The 26,815-nt window shown below is 40.2% G+C and overlaps 1 protein-coding gene across 3 annotated transcripts in view; it reads left to right on the forward strand.

Annotated features, from left to right (window-relative positions):
• The first annotated feature begins 2,134 nt into the window (after positions 1 to 2,134).
• The window catches only part of veph1 (ventricular zone expressed PH domain-containing 1), a 276,124-nt gene continuing 251,443 nt past the window's right edge, over positions 2,135 to 26,815 (forward strand). For all 3 annotated transcript variants that reach the window (XM_078563800.1, XM_078563802.1, XM_078563803.1), the window contains exons 1-3: positions 2,135 to 2,261; positions 7,423 to 7,722; positions 9,289 to 9,504. In XM_078563800.1, coding sequence (XP_078419926.1) covers positions 7,585 to 7,722; positions 9,289 to 9,504 — 354 coding nt within the window. In that variant the 5' untranslated portion in view covers positions 2,135 to 2,261; positions 7,423 to 7,584. The remainder of the gene's footprint in view (positions 2,262 to 7,422; positions 7,723 to 9,288; positions 9,505 to 26,815) is intronic.

The raw sequence follows: 26,815 nt of genomic DNA on the forward strand, positions 1-26,815 counted from the left end.
AAAGGAACAAAAGAAACAAAAGGAGAAGAATCTTTAGGAGAGCAAGAAAAAAGATTAGGCTGGGATTTTCTGGCCCCACCCAAGGGGATGTGGCGGGCCAGCCAAAAGTTCATTGATTTTCCATGGGGCTGGAAGACTGTGGCGGTGGGTGGGGCTGGAAAATCCTGGCCAAAGTGTTTTCAAAAGATGGAACTGGGAGAATTGGGTTGGTTCTTGTGATGTGCTCAGATAGAGCACATGTAAGTGCCAGAAAGCTGAGACCTGCCTTTTGCATATGAGATACAGTTGTTGAAGTCGGTCAAAGCCTCCGAGGGAGTATAATTGTGGTGGGTAGTTTCCCTGATACAGCAAGATAGACAAGTAATGGCGAGTGTGTAATGGAGTGATCCATGTGATGACATTTTTTACTCATTCATGGGATGTGGTGGGTGCCACTGGCAAAGTCTAGACGAGCCACCTTCTTGAACCGCCGCAGTCCATGTGCTGTAGGTACATCCACAGTACTGTCAGTGAGGGGGTTCTAGGATTTTGACCCAGCAACAGTGGAGGAACGGTGATATAGTTCCATATCAGGATGGTATGTGGCTTAGAGGGGAGGTTGGAGTTGTTCTATGCACCTGCTGCCCGTATCCTTCTAAGGAATAATGTCACAGGTTTAAAAGGTGCTGTCAAAGTAGTCTTGGTGTGCTACTGCAGTGATCTTGTATATGGTATATACAGCAGGCACATTGTGCCTGTGGTGGAGGGAATGCATGTTTAAGGTGGTGAATGGGGTGTCAGTCAGTTTTCCCCTTGATTCCCATTGATTTCAGTTTTTCAAGGGCTCCTTGAAGCCACACTTGGTCAAGTGCTATCTTGATGTTAAGGGCAGCCACCCTTGCCTCACCTCTGGAATTCAGCCCTTCTGTCCATGTTTGAATCAAGGCTGTAATGAGATTAGGAGCTGTCAGAATGCAAACGGAGTGTCACTAGGCATGCTATTAGTGAGTATGCTTATTGATGACCCCCTTCCATCACATTGTTGATGATTGAAAGTAGGCTGCTAGGGTGCTAATTGGCCAGACTGGATTTGCTTTGCTTTTTGTTGATCTGCTTTCACAGATTCTGCTGGTGCTGAGAAGTTGTTTGCTAGTTGCAGACGTGAGTTGCTGAAATGCAGAATGTGCCCGCTGTCAGGAAAAGCCATTTGTCAGAGCTATGCATAATCCAAATTTCCAATCTATGTTAAACGAGTAAAGGAGAAGCAATTAACTGCAGTACCCAACATATATTGTGTTAATATTTAAAGAGGTTGTCCCTATGGATAACTATGGGTGTGGCCCAGAAGGTGGCCACAGAGTACCTATCATGTAACTTGATCTGCCTGGCATCTCCATACCAATTCTCCTCCTCCAAGCATGTCACAAAGTGGGATCCCTATACTCTGTACATAACTATTGATCCTGGGGATAAAACAAAATTACATCAGTTGACACAATTAATGGTCCTAGCTTTCATAATCTTTGAAAGTAATGCATTCTCAAACTTACTGAGTTCAGTTTATTTGATTAAAATAGTTACATAAAGTAGCATCACCTACCATGACTGTTGGTAATTATATAAAATGATTTTCTTCTTATAAACCTGACTATGATATTGATTATCATTGGATTCCATGAATAGTGCACAAGGTTGAAAGAAATTCAGTAATGGGCTTCTTATTAATATGAAAATTGTAATAATTGATCATTAAAATTTATTTAACACCATTCAGTTTATGGAAATAATTTCAAATTATTGCAAATGGAGATTCTCTGATGAATGTCTTTTCCTTCATCTGTCTCCTTCCCATGGAATTAATAGCTCTGTAGTGATACAAAAGAGTCCTGTTTCTTTCACTGGCCTCATTTTAAAGGGGGAGTGCCATACACAGTACAGGGGCTGTTAGTATCACAGATAACTAAACTCTTCCTATGCTTTGCGCAAAAACTTGGTTAGAACTTCATTCCAATCAATTGCTGTTTTTGTTCAGATCAAGCCTCACCAGCTGACTGTGCCACTTAAGACTCAGTTTTAGGCACATTTTACAGCTTGCATTCTTTGCATTCCTAGCCCACAACAGTTAAATAGATTGCTGGAAGTGCATGGTTTCAACAGAAAGTTTCCATTGCCTTTTACTTCTCATAACCATGACTACAGTGTACTGTGTGTTACAATACAAAGGCAGCAGGAACCTTCAGAGTAAGTTGATCACAAGTACGCCTACTGGGACCAGCATGCAGGTAAAACAATATCTCTAACTCACTCATGTTTCTTTTGGTGCAAGAAATAGCAATTGAGAAATAGATTTTTCAGTAGTTCTTAACTGTCATTTGTTTCATTCGATTTAGATACTGCTTGAAACTTTCAATGAGGTTTGGCCTGAATGACTCTTCTATTATTTGAATTTTACAACCAAAATTTCAGTCGCTTTTGTTAATGTAAAACAATGTAAGAATGTAAACTGGCCAAACCAGGCTCTCATGAATTTCACAGTTTAGCATAACAATGAACAATCCTTTGGGTCACACAAGTAACTTTTTTTAAATTGAGGACCAGCTCCAAGCTAGTTCGGATCACAGCTGACTTTGTGTGTGCCCTTACTGCATGTTTCGCGCTTGATAGTGCACTTTTAAAAATTGTATATTTTTTCAAAATGTATTTCAAGAGACCAATTAATGCAAATAAACTAGATTATAAATTGAAACAGAAAAAGGGAATTAAGAATTAATGTTTGAGGGGCAACATTTAACAAAAGGGTTCTGTCAAGAAAAAAATTACATGTTGTTTTTCATATTGATAAAATAGTGATATATGTGTTGAACCTGATTTTACAGGGACCATATTGACAAGATAATTATGCATGGTAGTACCTCAGTTTAACCTGCTTATTTGTTTGATTTGCTTAATTTTCAATTTTTTTCAATCCTATTTTGGACTAACATAATCTCAATGTGTGTTGGCATAGCTTTGCCATACATCTTTATTAAATTTCTAATATAATGCAATGACGGCAGCATGCATTCATATAGCACTGTGAATTTAACTTAAAAGGATGGATACCGAACCTAAGGAGATATTAGAAAGGTTGACCAAAAGCTTGGTCAAACAGATGAGTTTTTAAGATTTTTTAAGAGGGTCTTTAAGATGAAGAAGCAGAGGGGTTTTATGGAGGGAATTCCAGAGAGTGAGGCATGACTATCAATATTAGGGCAAAGGAAGGAGTGAATGTTCAAGGACAAAGGCAGGTATAGACTCTGATGAGGACTCTAATGCTGGATGATATTACAGATATAGGAGGGGCTAATTACATGCTATAGGGAAAAACTGGATAATGTAGAAGAGCAGAGGGATTTTGGGGTTCATGTTCACAAAACAATAAAAGTGACACCTCAAACTGATGAAGGCATAAAGAAAACCAATGAAATGCTCGGTTTTATGAAAAGAGGTATAGCATATAAAAGTTGAGATGTAATGGTGAATCTGTATGAAACCTCAATAAGACCACAGCTGGAGTACTGTGAGAAATTTGGGGCTCTATCCATTAGGACAGCATAGACCCACTAGGATGCTGTCTGATTTAACTTGTTTTTGGCTTTGAACAAATTAAGACCAATGTGTTGCACCTGTCTGCAATTATACTATTGCATTCCTTTTAAAATCCAATGCACGCATGTGCAAATGTTTCAACTAGGCGGTACATAAATTCTGTTTTATTGTTAAATACACTAAAACAGTGAAAATAGATTGTTTAAAAAATATTCATACTTCTGAAGTGGAAAAGACATGAACATTTGAAAAATAGTTTTCACTTCAGAAGGGACAAACAGCAAAAATGTTGCATCTTTAATGGATGGTCTCCATTTTTTTGTCGCGAGACAGATGTCTGGCATGCACCATGTTTGAGACTCCAAAAGAAATTGCTGAGAAACCCACATAGGTAGAAGTTTGGATTGTTGTTACATAGAGTTTATGCTGTCTCCATTGGGAGAAAACCTGCTTAGCCAAAAATAGAGAATATGGGCATAAGTATAAGTTTGTATATCCATGACTTAAAATCAATGGAAAAGGGTATTCAACAATGTGTAAAATGGCTGCTGATATACTTTTGCCCATTTTGCACGACTGCCTAAGATGATTTTTACTCCAAGGGACTTCCAAGTATGTGCATGGGCACTCCTGGAATTTAACCAGCTAAAATTGTCTAGACTACCAACAGGGTAGGCATTCTTCCTTTTTATAATGATGATTTAGTAAGCATCCTTTGCTTAATAATTTTCAATTACAAAAGATTATTCGTAAATCTTAAAGTTAGTAAGCAGGAAAAATATCCTGACTGATAGTATCTCCCATGCAAATTTAAGAGTTCAATATTTCTGGAAAATTCTTAGTCAAATATCTTCTCCTTTTTAAACCTTTTCATCTTTTTTCCAAAAACTTAACGCTCTGCATCATGGCAGCACCTGTGTGGAAGCCCTTATGCCAAAAAATAAGGTCTGCTCCACTTGTCTCCATACAAAATGTTTTTGGTTTATTTTTCATTAAGGCACTGCTACTTCACATTATTCAGCAGGAAAACAAAACAATTTATAATTGAATTTTATGTATTGCTTTGTAATATGACATTTGGAGTAAATATTGAATAGTAATTCTGTTATCTACCATAACTCCTTTCACTGAATTGAAAACATTCTGTGTCTTCTTTGTGAGGTGATCTTCTGTTCTTTGCTGTTACTTGAAAATTTTGCTGCATTCATAATTATTTAACTACACTAGCTTTTTTGTTGTAACTCTGTTAAATATAGTTAATGATTATGAAGGTCAAGCTCACTGGTGAATAATATATCAGTAAAACTATTGCGCGTAGAGGATCGAGGCAGCTTTCTAATGCCTACCTGCTGAGTTTGTCAGTTTAATGCCTGGTGGAATGAATAGTAACTATAGTGTCAGGTCCATTGTAATGGGCCTGGGAATCCAGTGGCTTTGGCTTTACATTAGAATTCTCATAATGGACTCCAGCAAAGCTGAAGGGGTATATGAAACGGTTTGAGTTTCCATCAGATGTGATGAAAGACGGCGAAGTCTTTATAATGTAGTATCTGCATTTCTTCTTTCTCTTAACACATTGGAACTGTTCTTTGTAAAAACATAAGAAACATCACTTTTTGGAAGTACTTTGAAAAATGCTTTGAGTATAAATGAGCAATATATGTAATTTAAAGCTTTACAAATCTGTTATACAGCATAATACAGTGAAAAAGAACTGATGGTCATAGTCATAGGCTGCTTTCTAATAACACCATGCTACAATATACAGGTAGTATAATGGTTGGGACAAATCTTGAAATTTATGCTTTGTGTTTGCAATCATTATTTTCTCCAATTTATTTCCAACTGATTAGCAATTAAACAATTGCATTTATATCAAATTTAGTGGCAGGTGAAATGCATCATTAAAGCTGTTGAGTTGAAAGGAAGTTAGTTCAAGAGATTAATTCGGATTGATCTCAAATACTCCAAAACTGGAGTTTGCTTCCATAAAGCTAGGTATTCCTTATGGTGCTGATACACATATCAATATTAGGTTGACATTGATTTGTAAACTGGATGGATTTACTGTAATCAGCCAGTCCCAGCAGTGATGTACAGTGCTGTTACTCCACATTATAGTAAAATAAGATCAGTTTTAACAATGTGACAAGTATAAGTGCTCATTTACTGGTATTGCCCCAAGCAGGCAGTTAGAATGAAACATAATTTATACCAGTGATAATATGAATTTTTAAGATTCAAGGATTATCTCCCTTATTCTGTGGAAGTTGGCATATCAAAAGTTTTCTTAAAAGACAACTTGTGTATTTGAAATAATTTTATTTGCTGTGCAATGAACTAGGGTTTGTGGCAAGAAAATGCTACCTATTTAACTTGTAATAGATGCAGCAACATTTCTTTGGTCAAGTAAGAATAACAAACATTTATCTTTAGAAATATTAATTTTTATAGAGGTTTTAGTGATCTTGTGAGAAAAATGAAGTGTATTAGCTATGATTGTATCAGATATGTTTATCACAGTAAAAGAAAAATGAGAATTTTAAATATTTTAAACAAAACTACTGAAATTATATTTAACATTTGACCATCTTCCTCATTTGTTCAGTCCCACATGCAGCAAAGAGATTGCTATCACCCCAAGTGGGGAAAGCAGCAAGGCCCTTGTCTCTTCGAGCTCTGCAGTCTTGCAGTGGGATGATCTGGCCCATCTTTTCGTACAAGGCCTGATTGCGGCTTGCATCTATAGTTTTTATTCCCCTCATTAGCATTAACCATGTGCAGTTATGTTTTAGCGTTGTTCAGTAGTTCTTTGGTTTTCAGAAAGTTTATTAATTTTCAAACACGTTTCAGTTTTTTGAGTGATTGACACAATTGCTTTAGTTGTAAATTTACCACATGACTCTGTACCAGTTGTCTATTTGTAGGTCTTATATGGACTTCCTTTATCATTACACTCAGTGGGAGGTGTGGTTAGCTGTTTATTGGTATAGATTGCACTCAGCAAATAACTATCTAAGACTGGTGCCTGTATTGTAACTATGTTCTTTAACGGCTGAGGCAATTACGTTTGAAATATTTTCTTCTGAGCGGCAACCAGTCTGTTTGGACACTTCAGACAACAGATACTGGCAAAAATGGAGGGTCAAATATGAGGTAATGTCTTGAGGAGCTTGTTTGATCAGGTTGGCATTTGAAAGAGCCAAAAAGCTTGTTTGCTCTTTCAGTCGTGAGTGAAAGGTTTACAGTGCTAACTGTATGAGATTTGTATGTTGGTATTCAGACCATAAATATGGTCTCTACAATGTAACATTCCAGCCTTCCTGACCTTTTACAGATGCTGCTTAATCAAGTTTCATCCTTAAATCACTCAACTGAAATAATTCCCACATGAACTTTGTCACTCGTCTATGGCATTTGATTTGATTGGAAATGAAAGCAAAGTTCAATCTTTCATTCACCAGATGCTTCTGTCATGGATTTGAACATTCAGATGGGACATTTAAATTTGCCATCTGCTGCCTTTGGTGTGTAAAAGATGCCATGACACCATTTGAACAAGAACAGGAAAGTTCTCTTGTTATTCTGCCCAATATTTATCTCCCAACATCTCTGAAGCAGATCATCTGGTTATTTATCTCGTTGCTGATTGTGGGACTTGATGTAGGCATTTGGCTATCATACTTCCTTATGTTACAACAATAACTATACTTCAAAAGTGTCTTATAATGTGATCAACCAATGCACTGACTCTGAAATTAACTGGGCTCCACTGTAATTTTCAAAGACTGCATTCAAATTAATGATACTATTGTGCATTAAAACAGATATCTTATTCTGCAATCTTTTTTTCAGATAGGACATGAGACAGTGGAGTGATATCACCTTTGCAGAAATGAACATCAATTGGTTTAAACATTTGGTCCACATTCTTAAACTTTGAAGAATTGTCCATCCTGTTGACTTAATTGAGCATTCGGCTATGTAGACTTTTGCATTGACTTGGAATTGCCCACTATGCATCAACTTTTTGTTGTGGTACTAGGACAGAAGGATCTGTCTCGTGCAGGAGATCTCTTCTCCTTGGAGGATACTGAAATTGAAGATTGTCTATCAGAAGCTCTTGAGCAAATAAAAGAAATATCTTCCTCACCAGTAAGTGTCAGTAAACAGTATCATAAATTCAATACTAAAAACTCTATTTTTTATATATTGATCTAATTTGTAACAACAAGCCAATACAACAGCACACCTTTTGACTGGTGAATTCAGATTACATTGGGTAAATGTAAAAACAATCACAACTGATATGGCTGTTTTATAGTTCAGATGTTTACAATAGATTAAAAAGTGATACTTAGCAAGCTGAAATTGTGTGCATTGTTTTAATAACATTACTAATTATACTTAATGTTAAGTTCATCAATGTCTGGTATCTTGATATTGCTAATTGGTGGTCACAGCTGGTTTAAAATTTTTAAAAACCAGGTGCAATTTTCACATTCAGTATCAGGGCCTTAAGTTCATCTACTGTTGTTTTCCTTTAAAGTATTATTTTGAACAAAATAAATCACCTTTAGCAATTCCTCATGATTTTGCAGTTGATATCACCCAAGCAGATGCTGGGATTTTATAAAGAATACCCATCATCCCTCACACTTTCCTTACCAAATATGAGATCACTTAAGCTTCAGAAAAGTGCTCTATTTGTGATGGGTACATTCGCTGAATTGGTTGTAAATATCAAATATTGAGTTAGATTTTCAACTTGTCACAAGTGGATTAAACTGTGGATTAAAACTGATGTAAATACTTGATTTACACTGAACACACTGGAAATTAAAGTTGTGTGTTTTCCATGAAAGTTGGTCGTTTAACACCTAGGCGGCAAGTTGAAAAACCACCCCCATGCTGTTACTTGCTTATGGTATGATGATTGTGTGTAGAGATCGAGAAAAACAAACGTTCAGATGCTAGCGTTCCCATTCTCTCCTATGTGACCACATATGCTTGTTATCATTTCAATACCAACCTTCTATATTGGTAAACAGAAACATTTTTATGGGTTATATGGCTGATCAGCATTAGTTACTTAGCTGTTTAATGGTGTCTTGGCTGATGGAGGGAACTCATGACCTGGGTCATCATTCTGGCCAGGTGTGTGGCTTTAGGTACTTGTTCACACCACACCCAAACTCTTTGCCTCTTCATGATTTAATCACTGCAAGATTATGAGTACCTAATTAGTACCTAAGGAAAGCTATTGGGAACGAAGTGTTAATAATAATATTGTTATATTTTGTACCAGCATGTGCATGTGAATTCTGAGTAATTTTAATGTATATTATGAATTCATCTAACAATAATCTACTTTGAAATGATTGAAATATAGGCAATGTTGAGTGAAAGAAAGGGATATGGGAACAGTGAGGACACTTGGGATTAGGACTACTGCTCACACAGAAGATAAAAACTAACGGGGACTGTTTGCTTTTTGTAAGCTCAATAAGCCGCAGTTCTACCTGCAGCAGTAACATTATTTGTCAGACATCGTAACAACCTAGGTTGCTTTAAACTAAGTCCCCAGTGGGCGGCTTGCAATAAGATGACAAAAGAAATACGATTTAGTTTGTGTTTTTCAGTGACCAGAATAATTTTTAAAAAAAACTTTTGTGGCTGAAGTAAGTAATGTAATGATATTTTGTTTTTCTGCTTTGTTAGGGCTATCTGACAAATGACAATGATCAGGCAGTGGTGGAAATCTGCATTACTCGAATCACTACTGCTATTAGGAAGACAAAATCTATTGAGAAGCATGGAAAGGCTCTAGTAATGTTGTGGGAATCGTGCTTAGAGCATAATCTGAAACCAGTCAGCAAGGATGAAGATACTCCACATGCTAAAATTGTTTCTGACATAATGAGTTGCATCTTTCAAGTAAGTTATGAGCAACACTTAATGATGTGTATAAAAGATTGATTTACCTTTTATAAAACTTTGTCTTGACCATAGAACATTGTGAAATTATTTCCAAATGGCATGGAAATGTAAAGTAAGCGTATTTGATTAGGTTGTAATGTTAGATTATTTTTCTTTCTGATAACAGCATTGAATACTAGATGCCCCTGATTTAAAATAATTATATTATAGGAGGATGTTTTTATAACTAGTTTATCTTGTTCTGGGACCTGTGATCTGGGTATGGGGGTTGGAGGAAGTGTGGGCTCAGCATTCTCCTGTGGTACAGCAGGACTTGGGAGCAGGTGTTGCATTATATGGAGCCAAAGTCTGACAGTGGGGCTACTGGAATCTGACAGTAATGGGGACAATCCAGCAACCTTGAGAGGAAGGGGAACCCAAGAGAATGGGATGCAAACTACCTTTGGGCTCTTTAATATCAGTCTCCGCCACCCTACTCCTCTCCCCACTGTGTTCCCACCCAACAGGCTTCTCCCTATGCTCATCCATAGTCTCTTTTGTCCCTTAAGGACCTCCCACCTCCTTTCTCATTATCAGCCTGTTCGTATATTTGTTTCTGACTTAAAGCACTAAGGGTAAGTTAATGAACAGAAAAATTGCAGCCCCTCCCACCTTGCCGCAAGAGCACAAAACATAAGAAACAGGAACTGGAGTAGGCCATTTGACCCTTCAAGCCTGCTCTGCCGTACAATAGGAATATGGCTGATCATCTACCTCAACTCCACCTTCCTGCACTATATCCCCATATTCCTTAATTTTCTTTGTATCCAAAAATCTATCGACCTCTGTCTGAAAATACCGAATGGTTGAGCTCTCTGGGTGGAGAATTACTAAGATTCATAACTCCTTGAATGAAGAAAGTTTTCCTCACCTCTGTCCTAAATAGCTGGCCACTTATTCTGGGACTGTGACCCTGTGTTCTATTCCACAGCCAGGGAAAAACATTCTGTCAACATCTAACCTGTCAAATGAGGAATTTTGAATGTTTCAATTAAATCACCTCTCATTCTTCTTAACTCCAGGGAGTATGGCTAGGCTGCTCAATGTCTCATAGGACAAGCCCCTCATCCTAGGAACTGGTTGAGTGAATCTTCGTTACACTCCCTTTGGGGCAAGAATATCCTTCCTTAGATAAGGAGACCAAAGATACGCACGGTACTCAAGATATGGGCCAGGATTTTCTGGCCCTGTCATGGTGGGACCCGCCGTGGGAGATTCAGTGGCCCAACCAAAAGCTCATTGACCCTGGAAGTGGGCAGGGCTGGAAAATCCCACCCGTGATCTCACCAAATATTCTGTATAGTTGTAATAAAGGTTCTTTACTCTTATGCTCCAATCCCTTTGTTAGAAAAGATAACAAACCATTTACCTTCCTAGTTGCTTGCTAAACCTGCTTATTTACTTGCTGTGATTCATGTACAAGGATGTAGAAGTCTTCTGAATGCTAACATTTCCCAGTCTCACCATTCAAAAAATATTCTGCTTTTTCACTTTTCCTACCAAAGTGGATAACTGCACATTTTGCCATGTTCTTGCACACCTACCCAACCTGCCTATATCCCACTACATCGCTTACTTGCCCACCTGACTTTGTATCATCAGCAAACTTGGACCAGTTCCCTCATCTAAGTCAATAACATAGATTGTAAATAACTGAGGCCCAAGTACTGATGATTATTGTACCCCATTTGTTACTGTCACCCTGAAAAAGTTTCATTTATTTATAATTTTCATTTGTATTCATACTCAAAATCCATTTGTTGACTATTAACCAATTCTCAACCAATGCTAATATATTACCCCAATCCCATGAGTCATGAGTCCTAATTTAGTGTTAGAATCTCCTGTGTGGTACCTTATCTATCTATGCTTCTTGAAAATTCAAATACACTACATCATTGGTTCCTCCCCCTCCCCCCGCCCCCCCGTAATTATCTATTCCTAGTTACATCCTCAAAAAATACCAACAGATTTATCAAACGTGATTTTCCTTTCACAAAAAGGTTGGAGGAAGCGGTTTGATTGAGATATTCAAAAAGGAATTGGATTTCTATCTTAAAGAATGTGCAAGATTACAGGGATACGGCAGGGGAGTGGGGTTAGGTAGAATGCTCTTTCAGAGAGCCAGTACAGACTCGATGGGCTGAATGACCTCCTTCTGCACTGCAAACTTTCTGTGATTTTGTGAAATTTATGTAGACTCTGCTTAATCATATAATTTTCTAAGTGCTCAGTTACAATGTCTCTAATAATAGATTCTAACATTATGCTATATTACTGATGTTTGGCTGACTGGTCTACAGTTCTCCACTTTCATCCTCCTTTCGTCAAAAGAATTGCAAACTCTATTTTTTGTACTTTTCAATTAGTTTCCTGACATGTATAAATTCATTTGTTGGTTGGTGTAATCTTCTTCCCAGAAGGTTGGCTGCCATGGATCTCCATCACTGTCTATCCTGTGTTGCCCTTACAAATTCCACTTAGGCCAATTGCACCCAGTATATTATATTCATCATCCATTTTCTTTTCTGTTTCTTTCTCCCATGTTTTCTGTTGATCTTTCCTTCCAATAATTTTCTCTGCCTTCCGTCTGCTATAATGATGTGACCAAAATATTGGCCCGGATCTTCTAAGGAATGGCAACCATTGTCTCTTTGCCATTCTGCTTGAACTGTCCCTCGCCTCAATGCTGCTCTGTATTTCTTGCCGGGGCTTCCAAGGCCGACCTTTACCAGTTTTACCAGAAATGCGGAGTGTAGTGCCCCTTGGGGAATTCTGTCACAGCGAAATAGAGTGAGGGAAGACAGGACATGCCCCATTTTTACGGTGCTAGCTGCCATATGGTAAGTTTAAAGGTACAGTTTGGATGTTAGTGGATGGGTGAATGGGTGAGTAGATGAATGAGTGAATTGATAAGGTGGATGAGATAATTGGCTAGGGTGGGTGAGGTGGTACCAGGATCTATGGGGTAGTTGTGGGGATAGTTGGGTGGGTGGGGAGGAGTAGTCAGGGGGTCAGGGGTTAGCCAGGGTCAGTGTGAGTGATTTAGTGGGATGGGGGGGAGGGGTGGTCAGTTCTGGAGTTAGCTAGGAGTTAGACTAGGTTTTTCTTGATTAACATTTCCTGGTTAACGATTTAGGTAAGTAAATCAGAGCTGTCCAAAGTCTCTGACTCTAACTCGGAGTTGGAGACTTTGGTGGACAGCCCCGGGGAGCAGGGGAATTGCGCATTGGAAGTTGAAACTTCCCAGGCAATTCCCACATAGGTCAGTGCGTCAGGACTTCCGCAGGGCCCCAATGTGCATCTCTGGTTGTATGTCCGGTGTCCGATAATCCTGGGACTGGAAGATTTGGGCTATTGTATCTTTGTTTCTTTGATGTTCTGCACTAGTTTCCTTTTTTCCCCAGCCATTTCCAGTGCCTCCTCATTAGTCTTTCTATCTGTGTAAGATACGTAGAACTGGAACAACCTCCTATATGTCTGCACTTCAAATGCATTCAGCTTACCTTTGTTTGTTGTCCATGTCTCAGAGACATATGTCATAGATGACGAGATGTAGCACCTCAGCATTCTTTTCCTAAGATTCAGGTTCACTTATAAATTAATGTATAACTTGCAATCAAGAAAATGTACCATCATGAGAGCTGGGGCAGGATCATCTGGTCGGCGAGCTGGGGCGGGGCCCGTGCGTCAACGCGTAAAATGACGCGGGATGATGTTGGGTGGAACTCCCGATATCACCCCACAACATTTCCATTAGCAGGTCGGCAGGGGCGCAGCCGAATCAGCTGTGCGCCCGCCAACCTGTCAGCGGCCTATTGGGGCCATTGAGACACTAATTAAAATCATTAGTGGACCTACCCGTCCAACTTTAAGGTTGGTGAGTAGGCCAGGAGCCCTTGCGGGCTTCAGAAAAAGCATGAAACGGGCGGGATGAGGTTTCATGAGGGTATTTAAATTTTTAATAAAGGTTTCAGTTAAAGTTATGGACATGTCCAAACTCGTGTGACAGTGTCACATGAGGGGACATGTCAGGGGTATTTTCATGTCATTTTTATTGCAAATTTTAATTCGGAGCCAATCTCCCTGAGGCAGCACTTAGCCTCAGGGAGATCTGTGTGCTCTGTCGTGTGAAAGAGGGCACTCCAGGCTGAGGGAATCCCCACCCCCACCACCTGCACAGGGAGTGCAGAGTGCTTCCTGTTGGACGTCAAGCTGGGCAGGTCTTAATTGGCCTGCCCACGTAAAATGTCGCCGGCCCCTGATTGGGGGTGCCAATCGGAGGCGCGCCCAATGGGGGGAATTTTTTTCCCCTGGAGCCGAGTGGCCCTGGCAAAACCCAAACTGAGCATCAGTGTGCAGATTATTGCTCACTCAATCATTCCTTAAATCATTTCCAAGCTTTTACATGAAAGTACTCTCAAAACCTTAAAAATGATTCGAAAGGGAAAGATTTATTTACTGAGCATACAGAGCCAAAATAAAAGTTTTACTTTCTCAATGATGCCACAAAGTTGCATTAAGGTTTGTGGCAGCATTTTAATGTAACTACAGATTTTGCATATTATTTATCACTGTTTATAACTTGAGAGCAATGGTATTAAATTAATGCCACATCAAACTTCAGCAAACAATATGACACCATCTTGACTGCATATATGCAACTGGCACAAACTGTTCACCTTTGTTTAATATTAAAAATGTAACTTGAGACTTTGATCTCATTGAGTTTTGTAAATGCATGTAAGTAAGTATGATCAGAGAGCAAGGTGGAGCAATGCTGTTTAATCCAGAACTGCCAATTCTGTGTTGCTGTGAGCAGCTACTGGTGCTTAGTCAGTGCTTGTGGCATAACTCTGCGTAAACTGGTTTTTGGTTTGGTTTAAATGAATCTGTTTTTCTTGTGGGATTATACATTCTATTCTTGCATACCCCCCAGCCAATGGTTACCCCCCAGCCAATGGTGAAAGAGATGTCTTAATTCATTGTGGTCAAACAAAGGTAATATATTTTTGAGTTTCTCATGGTAAATAGGCATCTCCCAGATTTTACACTGACCTTGTTATTCAAAGCTTCCAAAACCAAAGTGTTAATTGCTCTGAATGTTTATCCCTAAATCAAGGTATTATGCTAATCCCTTGTTGCCTGGCAGTAATGGGTGCATTTAAACATGGGAAATGTAAGAAAGCTTTCAATTAGTTTATGTTATCCCTTGGCATACTTCCTTATTTTATTTTTTTGCCTTTCTATATTTTCATTCTTGTTCTAAGGACTTAGGTAACCAGATTTTCCACACTCTCTCTAGTTATTTGAACACGTGTCTTTAGGGATAGAAGTAATTTTCCTGCAGTACTACATTTAGCTTGGCAGAACTAAATCATGAAATGAAAATGGAACAAAATTTAAATTAATGTAATTGTTAACATTTGCATTCATAATAGCGGTAACACAGAAATGTACAATGTAAATGTGACAAATACGTCATGACTTCAAAAGAATAATGTGTGGCGGATAAGCCTTTCGCCCAGAATAATGTGGGTGAGTTTGCAGTGGCGGACTGTGATCTCCAAGTCATAGCTTGATATCTCCCCACGTTCCTCTGGCACCATCTCTTCCTTCAAGCCAGCTCTCATCCTCCCAGCCCTCATTTATTGTCATGTATCACCCTTCCAAGGCCCAGGCATAGGAATTTATTCACTGACATGTCTTCAGTTCACCTCCTTATGATCATAAGACGTAGGAGGCCATCTGGCCCATTGACTCTGCTCCACCATTCAATGAGATCATGGCTGATCTGATAATCCTGAACTTTACTTTCCTGTCTTTTCCCCATGACCCTTGATTCCCTTACTGATTAAAAATCTGTCTATCTCAGCCTTGAATATACTTAACAACTCAGCCTCTACAGCCCTCTGTGGTAAAGAATCCCACAGATGTACTACCCTCTGAGAAAAGAAATTCCTCCTCATCTCTGTCTTGAATGGGTGACCCCTTACTCTGAGGTCGTGCCCCCTGGTCCTAGACTCTCCCACAAGGGGAAACAACCTCTCAGCATCTACCCTGTCAAGCCTCCTAAGAATCTTATATGTTTCAGTAAGGTCGCCTCTCATTCTTCTAAACCCCAATGAGTACAGACCCAACCTACTCAACCTCTCCTCATAAGAAAATCCCTCCATACCCGGGATCAATCTAGTGAACATTCTCTGGACTGCCTCCAATGCCAGTATATCTTTCCTTAGATAAAGGAACCAAAACTGTTTACAGTATTCTAGGGGTAGAATTTTCCCCCCGTTGGGGGGGAAATTGAGGAGCAGGCGCATGGAGGCGTGCCTCTGATCAGCGCCCCCGACCGGGGTCGCGCCACCATTTTATGTGGGCGGGCCAATTAAGGCCCGCCCAGCGTGACGTCCACACGGAAGCGCTATGCACTCCCTGCGCGGGAGGGGGGGGATTTCCTCAGCAGAGAGCGCATTCTTTCACGCATGCGCGTGAAAGAGCGCACTCATCTCCCTGAGGCTAAGTGCTGCCTCAGGGAGATCGGCTCTACAATAAAAATATATTAAAAATAGAGAAAAAAAAAAATCCCTGACATGTCCTCTCATGTGACACTGTCACATGAGTTGGGACATGTCCATAACTTTTAAAGACACTATAATTAAATTTTAAGAAACCTACATGAAACCTCATGCCACCCGTGGATGAGGTTTCATGGTTTTTCTAATCCCCTCCAGGGCTCCTGGCCTGCCCGCCCAACCTTAAGGTTGGACGGGCAGGTCCATTAATTACTTAAATGACTTTGTCAATGGCCTCAATTGGCCATTGACAGGTCGGCGGGCGCACAGCTGATTTTGCTGAGCCCCCGATACCTGAAAGTTTAAATGGGCCGCAGTGACATCAGGAGTTCCGCTTGCCGATGGGAAAATCCTGGCCTAGGTGTGGTCTAACTAGTGCCTTATATAGTTGTAGCAAGATTTCCCTATTTTTGTACTCCATTGCCTTTGAAATAAAGACCAACATTCCATTTGCCTTCCCTATTACCTGCTGAACTCGTATGCTAGCTTTTTGTGATTCATGCACAAGGGCCCCCAAACCCCTCTGTGCTGCAGCTTTCTGCAGTCTTTAAATAATATTCAGCTCCTCTATTCTTCCTGCCAAAGCACATAACCTCGCATTTTCCTGCATTATATTCTATCTGCCAAGTTTTTTCCCACTTGCATAACCTGTTTATATCCCTCTGTAGACTCTTTGTGTCATCCTCACCACTTGCCTTCCCACCTATTTTTGTGTCATCCACAAACTTGGCGGCAGTACATCCAAGTCATTAATATATATTGTAAATAATTGTGGGCCCCGCACTGATCCCTATGGCACTCACTAGTTACAGGTTGCCATCCTGAAAAGTCCCCCCTTATCTGTTTTCTATTAGCTAGCCAATCCTCTATCCATGCTAATATACTCCCCCTAACACCATGGGCTCTTATTTTATTAAGTAGCCTTATGTGTGTACCTTATCGAATGCCTTTTGGAAATCCAAATATATTACATCTACTGGAAGTAATGCTGACTCTGTTTGATTAGATTATGTATTTCTAAATGCTCTGCTATTACATCCTTTATAATGGACTCTAACATTTTCCCAATGACAGATGTTAAGCTAACTGGCCTATAGTTACCTGTTTTTTTCTGTCTCCCTCCCTTTTTGAATAAGGGTGTTACATTGGAAGTTTTTCAATCTTCTGGGACTTTTCCAGAATCTAAAGATATAAAAATGTCAAGTGAATCCTCATTTTTTTGTAATTAATTTCCACTTGAACTATTCTACCATGTTCTCCCTTTTAATTCGACCCCAATTTAATATAACCTCCCCCACCCATATCCACGGCTGAGACAATTTATGATGGCCCCTCACCTTTGTAGCTTTCAAGGCTAAACCATTTGCAGCCATCTTCAGCCATACTTGCCAAATGAACGATGCATCTTGGCCTCCTCCTGAGGTCCCCAGTATCACAGATGCCAATCTTAAGCCAATTTGATTTGCTCCACATGATATCAAGAAAGGGCTGAAGGCACTGGACACAGCAAAGGCTATGGATCATGACAATATCCCACAATAGTACTGAAGGCTTGTGCTCCTGAACTAGCCACACCACTAGCCAAGTTGTTCCAGTACAGCTAGAGCAGTGGCATCTACCTGGCAATGTGGAAAATTGCTTGGTTATGAGCTTTCCACAGATAACAGGGCAAATCAAATCCAGCCCGATCAGTCTAACTCTTGATCATCACCAAAACCGCTATCAAATGGCTCTTATACAGCAATAACCTGCTTACTGATGCTCAGTTTGGGTTTCGCCAGGGCCTCTTGGTTCTAGATCTCATTACTGTCATGGTCTAAACATGGACAAGAGAGCTGAATTCAAGAAGTGAGGTGAGAGTGACTGCCCTTGTCATCAAGACAGAATTTGACTAAGTGTGGCTTCAAGGAGCCCTAGAAAAATTGAAGTCAATGGGAATTTGGGAAAAGTCTCTCCTGGTTGGAGTCATCCCTAGCAAAAAGAAAGATAGGTGTAATTATTGGTGGCAAAACATTTAAATCCCAGGTCATTGATTCAGGAATTCCTCGGGGGAGTATCGTAGACTGAACCATCTTGAGCTGCTTCATCAATGACCTTCTGTCATAAGGTCAGAAGTGGGGATGTTCGCTAATGATTGCACAATGTTCAGTACCATTCGTGACTCCTCATTTACTGAAGCAGTCCGTGTTCATAGGTAGCAAGGCACGGACATCATTCAGGCTTGGGCTGATAATTAGCAAATTACGTTCGGTGCTACACAAGTGCCAGACAATGAGCATCTCCAACAAAGAGAGAATGTAACCATCTCTTTTTGACATTACCATCACTGGTTCTTCCCTGAACACCCTGGGGGTTACCATTGAGCAGAAACTTAACTGGACTGGTCATATAAATACTGTGGCTACAAGAACAGGCCAGAGGGAATTCTGCAGCAAGTAAGTCATCTCTTGACTCCCCAAAGCCTGTCCAACATCTACAAAGCACAAGTCAGGAGTGTGATGGAATACTCCTTACTTGCCTGGACGAGTATGACTCCAACAACATTCAAGAAGCTCAACACCATCCAGGACAAAGCATTCCAAATCAGGAGGTTTCCTTGCACATGTTTGACTTGATGCTATGAGACTGGAGTCAATGTTGAGGACTGTACACAACTGTATACCACTGTAGTGCCACCTCTACTGGAAAATCCTGTCCCATCGTAAGTGATGGTGGTGCCTGGGAAATTGGTTGTAAGGTATGATTCTTTGAGAATGACAATGTCAGGCTTGACTAATCTGTGGGACAGCTGCCAGATGTTAGTTGGGATCAACAGGGTGTGGTGCGCTGTTATTTTCAGCGCCTAAGTTGATGCCGGGTGGCCTGGTTTTATCCCTTTTTGACTTTTCTGCAGTGGTATGGTACAACTGAGTGGTTTGCTAGACCATTTCAGATGGCATTTAAGAGTCAACCACATTGCTCTGGGTCTGGAGTCACATGTAGGCCAGACCTGGTACGAACGGCAGATTTCCTTCCCTAAGGTACATTAGTGAATGAGATGGAATTTTACGACAGTTGATGAGAGTTTCTTGGCACTTCCTACTAGTCACAGTAGAAAGCTACTGAGACTAGCATTCAATTCCAGATTTTCATTAATTAATTGAATTTAAATCCCACCAGCTAGCCTTTGTATTCTCTAATTTCCACACTTGCTTACTCATTTTCTGCCTGCCATCTCCAGGTTTGCTTTTCTTCCTTCTGAATTTACTCCCACCCCCTGCAAAACTACTTTAAACTCTCCCCAGTAGAACCAGTAAACCTCCTGGTGATGATATTGCCATGGGCTAGACGATGTACTGGGCCTAGTCTGCTCCATTTGAGGTCTGGATGGAAGCTGGTCAATTCATTGTGCTTAATCTGCCTGCACTGAGAATCTTTTTACTTAGTGGGAAGGTTTGAACTTCTTGTTGATTTTTCTTTTATCAATGTTTTTAGCAGTTAAAGCTGGTTATATTTTTCATAGTGAATCAATAGCAGAGAGAGAAGCTGAGTTGGTGTGTAAATATATCCTGAGCACTCTTTTATCTTTCTGAGCAAATAATACTGTTATTAAATCATGACCACCTATGGGGATACTCTTTCTTTAGTGGCAGCCTGCTGCTTCCTGTGTATATAGCAATCTGTGGGAAGTCATTGAACCTCACACCCTAATACTGGTGATATTTTATGGTTATGTTCTTATTACATTTTCTCCCAATGCATTCTTTGAATTGTCTTAGAATTTGGTGTTTTGTTTGTTGCATTTATTCTAACTATTATGCATTCAAATAAAGCCAACATATATAGATTATTCTGATATTTCCCCCTTGAGGGCGCTATAGCCTTATTTATCTCCAGTTCACTTCCAATATGGTGCTAAGAGAAATATTTGGATGCTTGTTTGTAATTTGCTTCTCCAATTTATTGTGGTGCTTTTCCCTTTGTTCTAGCACTGACAGCAAGCAGAAATTAAAGTGATAATTTTTGTACTGTCATTTGTATTAGCCAATGTTAATATAAATTGTATTTTATTTTGGCAAGAAGAACTTAAAACTTAATTTAAAAATTATGTGCTGTATCATGTGAGTTAGAATGAGGTTTTTTTTTAATCTAAGCAGTTGGCATAAAAATTCAAATATCTCACTGCACAAAAAGTTTAACAATCCCTATTATTTAGTATTCATTAGGCTCCTACCAAGGAGAAGGTGCTAGGAAAACTGAAAGGTCTGAAGGTGGATAAATCACCTGGACCAGATGGATTACACCCCAGAGTTCTGAAGGAGATAGCTGAAGAGATAGTGGAGGCGTTAGTGGTGATCTTTCAGGAATCACTGGAGTCAGGGAGGGTCCCAGAGGACTGGAAAATCACTAATGTAACCCCCCTGTTTAAGAAGGGAGTGAGGCAAAAGACGGGAAATTACAGGCCGATTAGCCTGACCTCGGTCGTTGGTAAGATTTTAGAGTCCATTATTAAGGATGAGATTTCAGAATACTTGGAAGTGCATTGTAAAATAGGGCAAAGTCAGCATGGTTTCATCAAGGGGAGGTCATGCCTGACAAATCTGTTAGAATTCTTTGAGGAGGTAACCAGTAGGTTAGACAAAGAAGAACCAATGGATGTTATCTACTTGGACTTCCAGAAGGCCTTTGACAAGGTGCCGCACAGGAGGCTGCTCAGTAAGATAAGAGCCCATGGTGTTAGAGGCAAGGTACTAGCATGGATAGAAGATTGGCTGTCTGGCAGGAGGCAGAGAGTGGGGATAAGGGGGTCCTTCTCAGGATGGCGGCCGGTGACTAGTGGAGTTCCGCAGGGGTCAGTGTTGGGACCACAACTTTTCACTTTATACATTAATGATCTAGATGAAGGAACTGAGGGCATCCTGGCTAAGTTTGCAGATGATACAAAGATAGGTGGAGGGACAGGTAGTATTGAGGAGGCGGGGAGGCTGCAGAATGATTTGGACAGGTTAGGAGAATGGGCAAAGAAGTGGCAGATGGAATACAACGTGGGGAAGTGTGAGGTCATGCACTTTGGTAGGAAGAATAGAGGCATAGACTATTTTCTAAATGGGGAGAGAATTCAGAAATCTGGAGTGCAAAGGGACTTGGGAGTCCTAGTCCAGGATTCTCTTAAGGTTAACTTGCAGGTTGAGTCGGTAGTTAGGAAGGCAAATGCAATGTTGGCATTTATTTCGAGAGGACTAGAATATAAAAGCAGCGATATGCTGCTGATGCTTTATAAGCTCTGGTCAGACCACATTTAGAATATTGTGAGCAATTTTGGGCCCCGTATCTCAGGAAGGATGTTCTGGCCCTGCAGAGGGTCCAGAGGAGGTTCACAAGAACGATCCCAGGAATGAAAGGCTTAACATATGAGGAACGTTTGAGGACTCTGAGTCTATACTCGATGGAGTTTAGAAGGATGAGGGGGGGATCTGATTGAAACTTACAGAATACTGAAAGACCTGGATAGAGTGGACATGGGGAAAATGATTCCATTAGTAGGAGAGACTAGGACCCGAGGGCACAGCCTCAGAGTAAAGGGAAGACCTTTTAGAACAGAGATGAGGAGAAAATTCTTTAGCCAGGGAGTGGTGAATCTATGGAATTCATTGTCACAGAAGGCTGTGGAGGCCAGGTCATTGAGTGTATTTAAGACCGAGATAGATAGGTTCTTGACTGGTAAGGGGAGAGAGCGGGAGAATGGTGTTGAGAAACTTATCAGCCATGATTGAATGGCGGAGCAGACTCGATGGGCAGAATGGCCTAATTTCTGCTCCTATGTCTTATGGTCTTATGGTCTAATCTTAAGCAGATGCAAGTGATTTGATACTATTTTAAAACATACACTAGGATAGACCAGGGCAAACTATAGCTCTGATGCCCACATGTCCATCCTTGGCCTGCTGCAATGTTCCAGTGAAGCCCAAACTGGAGGAACAGCACCTCATCTTCCGATTATGCACTTTACAGCCTTCCGGACTTAACATTGAGTTAACTCTCTCCTCCATCTTTATTTTTTTAATCCAATTTTTAAGTTTTAATTTTACTTACATTTATTTATTCATTTTTAAAATCCTTTCCCCCCAATCCCTCCACAGGACCATCTGTCACTTATTTCTATGTTGTGCCTTCACAGAGCGCTGGCCCCTGTTCTGCTATTAACATTCTGCTATCTTACTTTATGCCACTTTACCTCTACAATTAACAATGCCTTTGTCTTGTGTCCATGACATTTTTGTTAGTCTCTTCTAAACTCCCACCTATCCCTGACCTTCTATCTTTCTCCACCTGCTCCACCCCCTCTTAAACAGTATAAAATCCATGACATTTCTACTTCTCTTTAGCTCTGAAGAAGTCATATGGACTTGAAACGTTAACTCTGTTTCTCGCTTCACAGATGCTGCCAGACCTGCTGAGTTTTTCCAGCACTTTCTGTTTTTATTTCAGATTTACAGCATCTGCAGTATTTTGCTTCCAACTTATGTAGCTTTGTTGCCTCATTTTTCTCAATCCCTCACTGTAGGTGCTGATTCTTGCTGAGGTTTGCTGTCATGGGTGCCAGCAGTCCAGGATTTGAACCCGGGACCTTCAGGTCTGCATTGGCACAGTAATACTCTGAAGAGTGCCTTCACTCACTAGAATAGATATACCCACAAAAAACATTTTACATTATAAATTTCTATAGCGACATTTATAATGGTATCAGGAATGTGGAACTTCAGTTAAGTGGGGAAATGAGAAGAGCTGGGGTTGTTTTCCTTAGAGCAGAGAAAGTTAAGGGTTGCTTTAATAGAGGAGTTCAAGATCATGAACAGTGTTGATTAATTAAATAAGGAGAAACTGTTTCTGGTGCAGAAGGGTCAGCAACCAAAGGACACAGATCTAAGGTGATTGCATATGGACCAGAGGGTAGCAGATATGTAGACCCAGCAAAAACTTAACCTACTATTTGCTGGTGGACAAGGGATTGAAATATTGAAACATAATAAATGTTGCCATCTGCAACAAGACCTGTGACAAGTTGGACTGAAGGTCTCCACAAGTAATCTGTTTTACATTTTGAGCTGTGTATCTCAGTGATAGTTCTATGTGCACTTCTGAAAATAAGAGTTGGAAAAGCATCTTCTGTTCCTGCTAGAGGTGCAGCTAAGATTTAGATTTTTAGAAGAAGGATGATGAAACTAATAGAAAGTGAGGAGTGTGTGGTTTTAGGTTAGGGTTTTGTGTTTTGAGAAAATTGAAAATTAGGAACGTGTTCCCTAACCGATGTGGAACAATCATTTACCGTTTGGACATACTGGGACAACGAGGAGCTTAGCACTCACATGGAACAAACTACAGATGCACTTAGTAGCACCTCTTCTAAAATGTGCAATGAGGTTATTAAATCCCAGCTCTAGGAACGAGAGAGAGAGAGAGAGAGAGAGACACACACACACACATCACTGTACTCCGCACAAGATGCAGTGACTGCTTCTGAGATGCCTTTGGTCTCTCCACATTTTCTTTCTCTTTTCTTTACTGTTTTTACTTCTATGATTCTCGAAGCAACATATTGCTGCTTTCATTTTAGCAAGACTAAAGCAAAATACCGCAGATGCTGGAAATCTGAAGTAAAAACAGAAAACGCTGGAATTAATCACTTGGTGCAGGCAACATTTGTGTTGAGAGAAAAAGAGTGACACTGGACTTTGATGCCATTGTAAAGAGGGGTGACCAATTGTATTATTCACATTAAGCCAGGAGAGTGTGAAAAAGAGACAATGTTTGGCTTTGTTATTGTATGTAATGCATCAATATGGTGGTATAATTATCATAATTTTTTCATGCTTATTTGTAGCTAAATTTATCTTTATTATAATTGTTTGTTTTTTTGAGCATTTATGGTTGTTCCCCTCTCCCACCCTCCAAACAATTTCTATACCCAGATGTGGCCCTCTGGCTGAAAGGTTTGCCTACTAGGAAGTTCCTTGTGACCTTGTTCATGAGCACCATAGTGGGCCTAAAATAGGTCTAGCTAAGACTAACAGAGAGGCAAAGATTCAGGGTAGGGCCACCCTTGACCTGGGGGACTTAGTAAGCGGTTGGGAGCAGAGCAAGAGCATTCCGCATGGCCATTAGCCAGGAGGTTATCTACATCAGAAGTGAAGCCAGAGCATTTCAATTGGCTTCTGGGGAACAAAATTAACATAATAACAAAAAATGGAATATCTGCTGCACGTTATTACTTCAGTGGGCACTGCAGTTGTTTATATGCCATGGCCTGAAAAAAATGGGAGGTGGAGTCACCCATGATAGCACTGGCTGCCTCTGGGCAAACCAATCTTGTAGAGAAGCCTCTCATACTGGATTTAAGCCCTTTATTTGCATATGCAAAATGTCTAACACTTGCTTTGAATGTGTATAAAGAGTGACTCATGTTTATCTTTTCCCAAGATGACAGAATGCACACTCCCTAGCTAGAAGTGAGTACGTGTTTTCTACTGGCCAGTTTGGGGTCTTGAATATCCACACAGCACCTGAAAAATGGCTTTGCACAATAACATTTCTAGGCCTGAGAGGATTGGAAATTTGAAATAAAAACAGAAAATGGAAGAACTTAAAAATATTCATCAGCATTTGAAAGCAGAGAAATTGATATCTTGAATGTTGTCAGACATTCTGCTTTGTTGTATTTTTTTCATAACCAGTGGTATTTTGTCATTATTAATACTTATACAGTAGTTTTTTAAAAAGGGATATATACGTACGATACTCCAAATTTTTAAAGGCTCCCAACTGAAGTAAAGTAGATCCAGTGACTTCATGTAGATCTTTCAGCAACATACTAGTTTTAAAATGGTACATTGTGTACTGCAGTCTGTTCCTGTATTAGTGATGACTTTGTGGTGATGCTTCACACCAGAAACATGACTCCTGAGGTTTATTAATTATGTATATTTACTTTGCAAAAAAAAAATTGAGACCAACAACAAGCATATTAAGAAACTCACTGGAGCTGAAAGTGTACAAGTTTACCCGTAGCAAAAGGAAATACACAGTTTAAAAACAGAGCCATCAGGTGAAACACTTTATCTTTTGTCCCAAGCTTGGATTTAATGTTGCTCACGGCTTTACTACTTTTTATTCTGGCATTGATGCAGCAGTCATATATGTATGTGTGATAGATAAGGAAATAAAGGAGAGAGTATCTCCATTACAGAAGACAGTGGGCAAGCTTTTATCCAGTTTCTCTGTGTAGGACAGTACCCACTGTTTAAAGCGTTTGTGCAGTGCTGAGGAAAATGTGGTACTCTCTTTTTGAAAGAGCTTTCACTGAAGATGTTTTCCTTTGTCAGGCTTGCTACCCTTGATACGGCAGTTGTATGCGTTCTTTGGCTAGGTGAGAGGCAAGGAAAAACTCATGGACAGGAAGTAAAGCATAATCCTGCAACAAGGAAATGAACATGATATACCACTGCCTTGCAAACTACAGCAAGATCCTAAAGTTGACCATGACCAAACCTGTCAAAACGCTTTCAAACTTATCCACAGGAAAAATATTATCCGCTCATACATTGGCATGATTGGGGAGGTGGTGGTGGAGTGGGAATATCGCTGGCTATTATTCCAGAGGCCCAGACTATTGCTCTGGGGTTACAGGTTCAAATCCCGTCATGGTAGCCAGTGGAACTTAAATTCAATTACTAAATCTGGAATTGAAAGCTAGTCTCAGTAATGATAACCATGAAACTATTGCTGTAAAAACCCATCTGGTTCACAAATGTGCTTTAGGGAAGGAAATCTTCCAATCTTACCTGGTCTGGCCGACATGGGACTCCAGATCCACAGTAATATGGGTGACTCGTAACTGCCCTTTGACATGGCCTAGCAAGCCACTAAGTTCAAGGGCAATTAGGGATGGGCAACAAATGCTGGCTTTAATGCCTGCAATCCATTAAAGAATAAAGAAAAAGGAATCTGTGTTCGTGTAATATGATCTGTAGAAAAATTCAACTCTTAGCTTTTCCACCATATGATCAATTTGACAAGCACATTGAATACATTAGGGTGAGGAACAGAACTTGTGAAAGTTAAGAATCTAAAGGCGGCATTTTTTGGCTTAAACTTGTCTAAGAATACACATTAATAAAACAGCAAATGCTTATTCCAGCAGTTTAGCATAAATTTCCCCTTTCCCAAGGGAGGACAATCTAAAAATTTTTACCTTGGCAGGCAGGTGCACGCCCGACCCGCTTTAGCGTAAAATTACGTGCGTTGACGTCGGGCGAGCGTCCCGAAATCAACGCACAGTTGTGCGATGTTTCTGTCAGCAGGCAGCACACCCGCCAACAATTAAAAGATCTATTAAGGCCATTAAAAGAAATTTTTCGCTGCCTGTCCAACCTTACGGTTGGCAGGCTGGAGAAAAGGCCAAGTGGCCTTTGCACTCTTTAGGAAACCTCATCCACGAGGTGGGATGAGAGTTTCCTAAAGCAGGTAAAAATAAAGATTTTAAAATTGAATTAATAACATGTCCATGCTCAGGTGACAGATTCACATGAGGGAACATGTTTCATAACATTTTTAATTTCTTTATTTTGTTTAAAAAACTCTTCATCTCCCTGAGGCAGCTCTGTCCCTCAGGGAGATGATCAAGCGCGCCCTCTCGCCCTGCTCGCCTTCCCTCCCGCCCC

Source organism: Cetorhinus maximus, chromosome 19 (genome assembly GCF_964194155.1).
Source record: "Cetorhinus maximus chromosome 19, sCetMax3.hap1.1, whole genome shotgun sequence".
Lineage (NCBI taxonomy): Eukaryota > Metazoa > Chordata > Chondrichthyes > Lamniformes > Cetorhinidae > Cetorhinus > Cetorhinus maximus.